Source organism: Hyposmocoma kahamanoa, unplaced genomic scaffold (assembly GCF_003589595.1).
Source record: "Hyposmocoma kahamanoa isolate Upper Pololo Valley unplaced genomic scaffold, ASM358959v1 80, whole genome shotgun sequence".
Classification (NCBI taxonomy): Eukaryota; Metazoa; Arthropoda; class Insecta; order Lepidoptera; family Cosmopterigidae; genus Hyposmocoma; species Hyposmocoma kahamanoa.
In genome coordinates, this window is record NW_020654051.1 from 7,259,395 (window position 1) to 7,270,029 (window position 10,635).

The 10,635-nt window shown below is 34.2% G+C and overlaps 1 protein-coding gene across 1 annotated transcript in view; it reads left to right on the forward strand.

The window, feature by feature from the left end:
• LOC113233798 (multiple inositol polyphosphate phosphatase 1-like) overlaps positions 1-10,635 on the forward strand; it is a 27,148-nt gene continuing 16,513 nt past the window's right edge. The window contains exons 1-2 of the mRNA XM_026469004.1: positions 1-123; positions 4,183-4,354. Of these exons, the coding sequence (XP_026324789.1) occupies positions 4,189-4,354 (166 nt within the window). The 5' untranslated portion in view covers positions 1-123; positions 4,183-4,188. The remainder of the gene's footprint in view (positions 124-4,182; positions 4,355-10,635) is intronic.

Genomic DNA, 10,635 nt, shown 5'->3' on the forward strand with positions numbered 1-10,635 from the left:
TTGCCCCACTACTATCGCACCGTCATACTACCAGTACTCCCTACATAGCGTCCGCGAGACGTCGTGTTTCCCTCGTTCCAAAATCAAACTTCAGTCAAACTTTATCCCGATTCCCGCGCAAAGGTAATTCCGATATAATCCTTGTGAATGTTTTTTCTCACTGCAGTGTGTTTAAGTGTTTTAAATTGCAATGCCACTTTCAGTGCATGTTATTGTTGAACCAGTTGAACTTCTATACTTGGCCGAATCAAGCGGTCGCATTTCCTATGTTTATGTGAACCAAGCGCTGCATTGTAACAAAAACGTTACACATGTTTATAGCCTGTCTGTTTGAACAGAAGTTTCCAATATATTAAACTAATCATATAATACAGTCGTATAAAATACTAAAACAATTAAAGTAGCTGTAAATTACTCTGTGTGTTAGACCATCTATGGAATGTAATTACGGAATAACACTATATTTAGTTTGTTTACTTTTATCCAAAAATCTTATGAAATTACTAAAATAATGTATAATATAGAATCATATCATTCTGTCCCACATGATATACCTACTAAAATAAGTTTTAAGTAACGTAGGTCTTAGCTTGGAACGTAATCTAAATAATAACATGGAAAAAATGGCGAGTTTTTAGTTAGTTTTTTCACAAATTAATTTTTAATTTAAGTATTGTTACGTTTTGAGTTTCTTAATTAGTTTTTGCTTGTTTAAGCTGATGGCTGTATAGGCATTTCTCAACAAATAAATAAATAAATAATGACCTAAATAATAAAATAAAATCAAAAGTCGTTACATTATGCATATGTACGCAATAAATTATGTAGAAAAAAATCCAATATACGCCTAACTTGGTATTACCTACATGAAAATAATAAACCTCTAATCAGTTTTACTTATTCGACCTGGGAGTTAGGCACCTAGTTAAGTAAAACCTGTGTAAATACCATCGATACTAAATAAGTATAAGTAATAACTTATTTAGTATGGATGGTAAACGCCCCAGTTTTGTTTTTCTTATAATTCCTTGGCGTTAATACTTCGATTCATGTTTAAGTATTTTATTCTTTTTACTTTAGATAGGTACTGTTATATTTTTTTTGTGTTGAGTTATTCCCTTTTGCAGTGGCACGAACGCTGACTGCGAAAAAAATTGCGGTATTTCAACGTTACAAACCTAGTCGACTTGTTATTATGCAATCTACATTTACAATAATTATTATTCGACAACAATTCGAAGAACAATCAATAAGAAAATTCTCAGTTGTACAACTCGAAGAAATTGTTCACACGGATGAGAACCACGTTACGACAATCTAAAAACAAGTTGACCTTGACATTGAATAAGCAATGAATTAAAAAATGGACTCTTCGAATTGTATTTAGAGGTATATTATTTACTTTAAACTGAGAGAGCACAATGTAGTGAATCATAAGATGATCGGAATTAAAGGTGGGATAAGTTTGTCGTGATTTGCACCTACTTTAGTAATACCTAGTAAGATTTTTCGTCCTTCGGGAGGCTAAAAGCGTCTAATTAGTCATACTTAGGGTCGTATTCCAGAACTCTACTCAATGCTCAAGTCAGGACTTGAGCAGACTTGAGTATGATTTCAAGCACTGGAAATACGACCCTAATGGCAAGGACTTAGGTAAGTATGATTTTCAGTGCTCACTGCAATACTCAAGTCTTGACTTGAGTATTGAGTAGAGTTCTGGAATACGACCCTTAGTACAGATTTGGCAATCTTGGAGTATAATTTTCTTCAATACCTTCATTTTCTGACTTTTTTCGCATTTCTGGCTATTTTAAAACTCCTAACCTATTTCCAGAGATTTAAATTTCATTATTGAGTATTGGCTATATAAGCCATCAGCTTAAAAAGAGAACTAATTCTAAAACGCTAAAACCTTGTTAAAACTTAAACTAAAATTAAACCTTAAAATTATTTTTTTTAAATTAATAAAAAATAAAGTGAAACCTCATCTGTCTCGACATATAATTTGGCGTGCCATACAGGGCCCACAATGCGCTGTTAATTTAGCTTTACGCCTTTTCCATCCCTAAGTAACGTTATGGTTAAATCCTGTAAAAACGAACTATAAAAACTCCATTTTTCTTTTGTGTTCGTATCCAGAGGAAACCCAGAGGCGTTTTGAATACCTAGTCACGGAATAAAAAAAAATTCTACGTTAAAAACGAGAACAATTTCTAACTTAATAATCAGAGATCGAAATTGGCAGAGTATATTCAACTAAACTTCAAGAAAGTAATAATACTTCCTCCCTCAGAAATTTCGTGATTATTATATTGTATTTCGTACTATATTTTTGATGTCTAAATAGCAATTATGTAAATGATGCGTGAAGTTAGTGTATTCAGAAGAAAAGTTTTGTAATTGTAACTATAAATTGTTACAATGACCGGTCCTCTGTACAAATTGTATCTCAAGAGGAGTCTACTATTGTCAGAGATTTAGTCAGGAGCACAAATTAGAAAAATATAGTAAGTCAGTACTGGTCTAGTGGTATTTTATTCAAAACAAAGTCGTTCGTCGTCGTCTTGTCTAGACAGACACTATACACTGAGTCTATATTTGCGGTCATCACTGCGTTGGTCACCTATGGAGGCTGTATGCGACATTACACATTGGAAATGAAAATATTTTTTCGAGCCTTAAATCGCGTTTTTATCAAACAAACCAACAGGTCTCATGGCCACGGCTAACTCAGAAATTTAAGTACACGATTAGACCCGAGAAACTTGTTTCATTTCCAATATAGCTATTTTGTTTGATTTTTGCCCTTTATTTTTAATAATTCCGGGATTCCGAGAGTGGTATTATAGACTAGGTGTGTACGAGCGCGTTCCCAATATATGTCGTTACAACAGATAGGCGTGCAGTTTAAAGTGTCGTGTCTGGTATTTTAAAATTAAGTTGTTCGCATATAGTAAAACACTATTAACTGTCGTTCACGACTTTTTTGACGTTACGACAACAGACTCTCGTGACAATGGAAAGAGCTAGAACGACTATCCGGCGATAAATAAAACACCACGATGAGACAAAGAAAATGTGACTACGACAGATAATCGCAGTTTCAAAATGATTCTGTCGTGCAATCGAGTCGACAAGGCTGCTGCCGTGAACCCATAAATTATTGTCACGATCTAAAGCGAACAGCTAGACACGACAGTCGCTCAACGATAAAATAAACTTTCACGACACAGTCACGACAGATAGTCGTGATATGGGAATAGGCTAGACGCGACAGCCGTCCAACAAAAAATATAACGTTACGACATAATGGAAATGCGCCCTTACTCGAAGTTAAGGTAAATGTACTCTGTCTGATAACTATAACATTTTAGATTCTGAAGAGACCTCGAATTCCTACAAATTATATGAGTAATGTAGGTACATAATATATTATGTTCTAAGAATAAGATTGATCCCACACGGCGGTGCGACACGCCGCGAAATATATCCACGACGTGCGTTTGACGCACACTTGGCTCAATAAAATACACGAACAGACACAGAATATAAACGTGTTTTATATAGCTACTTATTATTGTACAAAGAAGGACGTAAATCCCATTATATTTTCCATGAAGCATTTTGCATACAATCACATTATAAAGATTTTATTGATGTTTAGTGTTTTATCTTGATATAGATTTGTTCCCTGAACGATAAAACTTGGACTTTTCGAGGCGAGAGTGATTAGGCGTTATAAAGTTGTGTAGCAGTAGAGCTCCTTGTGGAAGAGTTCGTCCAGGGAAGTACTGCCACCTGATCTATTTCTGTTGTCAGCATTACTGTGTTCCGGTTTTGAAGGGTAGGGGTGCTAGTGAAATTACAGGCACATGGGACTTGTCAAGTTATGTCTCAAGGTGACGAGCGCCTCGGATCTTTAAGACTTAAAGAGCTGAGTGGCACTGCAACTGTTATGGACAGGCGTGTAGCTTACCATCAGGCACACGACTTGTTCGTCCCGTCACTTGATACTATATAAAAAAATGCGCCATCATCGACCTCATCGTCAATTTCCATCAAGTGAGATTGAGGTCTTATTTTAACCATAAAAAATAACAAATTATAAGACTGAAGCTTTATTTTAAAACTTACTGTTTTTTGTAAAGCTTTATTATCAACGTAACCTGATTTGTTTCACAGTACAAGATGGGGTGGTCGCTCCTAACATTACTACTACTGGTGACCACAGCAAGCGCCCAGCGGGAGATCTGTCTTTCTGGCGACGACAACCCTTATCTACTTTTCGGTACGAAGACCGCATATATCTTCGCCAACCGCGGTGTTCCCAATTTGAAAGCCCACGACGTTCCTGGTGAGTACATTTCAATAATTATATTTTTATTATTAATAACCCCAATCATGAGTGACCAACCATTATACCATTCATTATGGAGCATTCAAAGTAATAAGTAAGAGTAGGTACTCTCACAGCTACTTTTACAACGTGCCAAGTAAAAGCTTCCACATACATCTCTACAATAACACAAACTAACGCATTTACATGGACAGAGCACTCCGACATATCACGTACAAAAAGTTAATAGTCATAATAGTTTTTATATTTAGGAAATGAAACTATTTTTCCGTATTTAAATCGCATATATTTGTTTTTTCAAACAAATCGACGTTTCGGGCCCTTTACAGGTCCCATGGTCACAGTTGACTGAGGTGGTACAGTCTTCAACCAGTTATGTCTAATATTGATGCAAACCACCCTATTTTTTCACTATAGTTACATTAGTTATTAATTAAATACCTTATTTTTAATTTTACAAAGAAAACATTCCAATTTACGCTATATTAAGTTTTATAAATGATTTTATTGAATGAATTTTTATTAAGTTCAATATATTATTTATTAATAATAGAAATTAAAATTAACTAAAACATATTAATTAGTATTGCAGTCTTATGTCTGTCTGGGATTTTTCATTAGAGGAAATACTGGATCCCAAACTGGTGGTACTGAGAAACCATCTTCCCTGTTGAAATTAGGATGTTTTTTAATTTCAATGGCTTCTCGCAGCATCCTGGGTAAGATAACGGACTTCTTTTGCAAGGACCTGGGGTTTGTCAAATTTCATTGAATGTGTAGGTTTATCCATGACATGCTCGCAGGCTGCAGACTTGTTTACGCGACGGTGTTTGACATCAGCTATATGTTCTTTGACGCGGGTACAAATACTTCGCTTTGGTTTGTCCAATATAAGAGAGACCGCACTCACAGTCAAGCTTGTAAACTCCTGCATCCTGTAAGGGGATGTTACATTTCACGGGTCTCAGGAACTGAGAAATCTTCCTCAGGGGCTTGAAATAGGTCTTGATAGATGCACGCCTGAGGACTCTTCCGATCTTGTCTGTAACACCTCTCACGTAAGGTAAGATGGCAGGTCTTCGCTCGACTGTTGGTGGTTTCAGACGGGGCCTGCGGCATTGGCGTGGAATCTTCAACTTATTCGCATGTAGGACTTGCTTTATATGCTGAAGTTCCCCTGCCAGATGATTACTGTCGCAGACACCATGTGCTCTCTGAAACAAAGATTTGCCCACGGTAGCTAACTGGCTAGCATGGTGATGGGAATTACCATTGAGATACCTATCTGTATGGGTTTTCTTTCGAAATACAGTATGTAGGCCATACTGTATTTAGGTGTTATTAGGATTTCTTTTAATTAAAATATCTAAGAAAGCTAAAGTACCACAATTCTCTTATTCCTTAGTAAATTGGATCTTAGTACTAAAAGAATTAAGATGGCCCAAGAAAGAAGGTATGCTATCTTTAGGTAATATTGTGAAAGTATTTTACATTCTTAACGCTATGTCAGAAGAGGTCTATTCAACCATCATAATTGAGCTCGTTAAATAATGTTAGTGATCTTAGTAGATAAATATAAAATATAAAATTAATACGACAAAATGGAACACGGAGCAGCTTATGCTTACGGAATTTCCTAACTGGAATTTTGAGTACAATATTACTGAACTCTGGGAGTTCAAATCCTACTCTGTGCAATGTTCAGAAAAAACAGGAAGCAGGTTAACTTCTCCGCAGATACGAAGGTAGATTTAGTAGCAGTAGAGCTCCTTGTGAAATAGTTTATCCAGGAAAGTACTGCCACCTTACTATTTCTGCCGCCAAGCAGTAATGTCATTATTATTGTGTTCCGGTTTTGAAGGGTAAGGTAGGTACCTGAGATTCATGTCACAGTGGAATATCATTGAGTTGTCGTTGTCTATTTGAATACCTATCAACTAATTATATAAGTTGGTTTCTTTAAGTATGAAGGCTGATATATCGGTGACTGCTTTCTTTGAATTAATACTACCTTGTATAAAAAACCTATCAAAGGATATATGAACAAAAAATCCAGATCTGAATTATATAGTTCTTTAGCCATGTAATGAATTACGATGTAATTAATACCTTGGCAAGGTACAATCTAGAACAATTCAATTTCATCGATCAATACCATGTCATTATTTTAACTTATTCGCGATGCTTATTCAAAATAATGAATACTCATTATTGATTGCTGAATCACAGATCTTTTCCACTACTATTTATTAGATAGGTATCTAACGGGGCTTACGCAACAGAATTACGCACGCTCAATTTTGTTATATCGTGACATGTAACAATAAATTTATAGCCTAGACATTTGCATTGCATTTGAAATACAATACGAATTATATTCTGCAAGCAACTGGAATTAAATAACCACACAATGATTCACTCTCAAGACTATTCCTAGCAAAGTGCGGAATATTCTACCGCAAAAAACCAAGAATGAAAAAGTGTACAAGCAAGAAAAAGAAGAATGTTTATAATTTCATAGAACTTTTGATGGATACATATACAGATTTATAGCCTGAATTAGAACGTAGGGCTTTTAAGGCGAACGAAGTGATATTCAGAATTTTTATTCAAATTGATATTCAAAAGTTTTTTGAATATTCCGCACTTTGCAAGGAATTTTCACCATTTCAACCTTAATGTATCTTATTTATTATTATTAGTATTATCATTACCTCATGAAAAATTATGTCACTCTTTACAAATTCTTCAATTTGTAATAATTTTTAGCACATTATAGGAACTAATGAAGGTTTATTTCTGTATACTAAAGAATATTGGAAGAGCGGGTCTTCCTGATACAGGTAGATGATACCTACTAGGAAGTTCAAAACTTAAACTCTAATTTAAGTTTTGAAAAAAATAAATAAAACTATTTTCTTTTTCATTTTTCAAAAGCCCTACATGCTAATCCAGGCTATAAACTGTAATCTCCATTTTGGTACACTTTTTCATTCTTGGTTTATTGCGGTTGGCTTTACTGGCACTGCCATGGTTGTAAACTCCACAGACATGATATTTTCCTGTCATAAAGAAGAGTTACATTCCCTGTCCTGTCTACATAGTTATCTCTATTTTTTTCTATATTATAATAAATTAATAAATAACAAATATTAGACAACATTACATACGTCTGTCACTCTGATCACAAAGTAAGTAACCAAAGCACTTGTGGTATGGAAATCGATAACAATGGCGGTAGGTACAGGACAATCGATCGGGGATCGAACCCGGGACCTCATAGAAACTCAAGTCTATAGGGCATCAATTTGTATTACCTCGTATAGGTCTATAATGATATGGGGTTCTTAAGAAAAAGTCCTACATCTAGTATGCAAATTATAGAAGTTAAAATAAAAAAGGTGCTATTGAATAAAATTCCGACTTGAAAAAAAGAGTGAAACAAAAATATTTTGTTGCTGTAAGGATGAACTTGCACTTCTTATATATTATTCTTATTGTTGTTTTGTTTAATAAGTAAAACTGACCTACATGAGACGTACCTTCGCACTCCAAGGTACTTACTTAATCATCAAGTATATCTATAATTGTGTAAGAGCGTGCTCGCCAACAAACGGTTTCCAGTTTGGCGGGAGATAAACTTCTGTATACTTTTGAAAAATAAATAAATTAAAAAATCCGTGGCGGGAAAACGGCCATAACTACGGATTTCGTGCTTCGAGGGTAGGGTCAGAGTCAGCCGTGACCATTGCCCGTGTAAAGAGCTCGAAACTATAATTTGTTTTGAAAACACAAATACCTACTATATTATATTACTATATATGCGATTTAAATCGGAAAAAATAGTTTCGTTTGTATGTATTAGCAATCGCAAAAATTTAAGAACTCGATAAATATTTAGGTAATGTCAAATTTTTTAATGGAATATAAAAAAGATGTATAAGAGAAACTTTATTTCTTCCTTAAAACGTTGCAACTTTTCGATATAAGATGCAAAATACAAAAACTAAGTCAATAGCACAAAAGCGTGTAATGACGTAGAAACAGTGCACCAAAAAAGACAACAAAAATGACAATGCCAAAAGTTCGTTGCTCTCGACATTCAAAACACTAGCCATCGAAGTAACAGAGTAATGACACATTTCGTCACAAAATTGTAATCATAGAAACGATGATGTTGTATGAGTCTGTTTTTACAAATCGTCCAAATGGAATTTGAACGAACACTGATTATTATAATACCTATGTAAAATAATATCTGGTAAAGTTTTTGATCTATTATTAATTCATCATCATCATCAACCTATCGCAGCCCATTACGGGACATAGGCTTTTCCCAATCTGCGCCATTTCGTACGATCCTCAGATTGTCGCATCTATCTGCTGCCTTTCGCAGATCGTCACTCCATCTGGCCATAGGGCGTCCCACACATTGTCATGGATTCCCAAGGGAATACTCAATGTTTTTTTTATAAAATTGTCTTTTTAAAAAAGGCAAAAACGCAAGACTCGAAGTGTCTAAAAAATTATTTACGTTACGTTCATTCATTGACCTATCAACATCATATATCACAAATTGAAAAGATGTAGTTATGTACGCATATTGAAACGCTATACCTACGCGAAAAACTAAGATAAACGAATATATACAAATAAAAGGTATACAAATACAATATATCGAATATATTTTTGTAACTTTTTGTTGCTACATTAATCGTATTTTCTTTTATCTTCTGACAGAAACTGTAAACTTTTGGAAACTGTCCAACGGTTTAATTTTCTAATTACCAGTAATTACACAACGTGCGCGGCCTTTGAAAATCAAAGTCGCGTAAAAATTGCTTCATCGCTCGCGCAGGGCACTGGATGTGCATCACTGCTAATTTTAAACACAGAAGGGACGGTATTGAACCGTAGAAGCTACTAGATTTTTCTGCTTAATGAACGAAGACCAGATTTGAATATGTTATATAATATTATAACGTCTAATAAACGGATTTCTGATGGTAGTTTTTAGCTCTACTTTAGTTTATTAATGTTTATTTTTAATTATTTATTCATTGCATTGTCACACTTATATTATTTTAAGTACATTGGCTTGTAAATGTACATGTGACACCCTGTAAGGGCACAGCAAAGTTATGACGGCAATAAATACTCATTAGAATAGCAATCAACAAAATGGAATCATTACAATATACATACATAAATAAATTAAGAAGGATATCAAAGTATTTTAAATTAATTACATAATAAATTATATTTTATCACTGAAAAACTCTTTCATATTATAATAACTTTTATTTATGACTTATATTATTTATTTGTAATATCTTTTGTTTAGAAAAAAATTTAAGTTATTTAATTTCTTTTATGTAAACTGGTACTTATTTTTTGATTGTAAATTTAAAAGTAGTTTTACGAGTAGTTAAATAAGTATCCACTCGACCACATCGTCGACCAATAATAAGTCCTACTGCTGTGCATGATCCTCCAATAAAGGAGTCTAGGTTATAAGGTTACCTATCACTCATCACTTATATTTATAAGTGATGGATCAACTCTCGTTTGTACTGAGATATAGACAGCCGCCAACAACTGACCTGTGTGTACGTCTCCGCATATTCCAAAAATATTCTGTATTTATTGTAATAAAGACAATATCTCTAACAATGGCGTGCTGTTCCATTCGCTGATGTGGGGAAAAACAGCAACACATCTAATTACAGAACAAACTGAATCAAATTTCATCGGTAATTAAATATTAAATATGTAATTTCGCAATTTTCGTCCATTATAGCAAAGCTCAAGTTAAATAACTGGTCGATTTGAAGTGAAACAGTTGACGACACCCATAGACGACACCCGTCAATTGTTTCGAACTCGGGCTAGCCAATCGGAGCGCAGTTGCCACAGTAATGATATGGCAGAATAGTTTTCAAACAAATTAAATGACATTTCGTCTCTATTCTGGTTATATACTCGATGCAGTTGCAATACCATTCAGAGCTTTAATTCGCAAAGATTTGAGAGACTCCCTGAGACATAAGTTGACAAGATATGTATCAAAATCATTATTTAAGTATGGCTGACTCAGCCGGCTGACTCAGATTAGGTGTGTACTTTAAACGCCTATAATTTTCGTTTTAATTAAGATAAATTCAAGATTTTTTTTTTATTTGAAAGCTAATATCATGTAAAATTAGAAGAATTGTGAAAATAATGCAATAAATAGGGATTCTTTTTTGCGAAAATTGACTTATAGAGAAAATTTTACT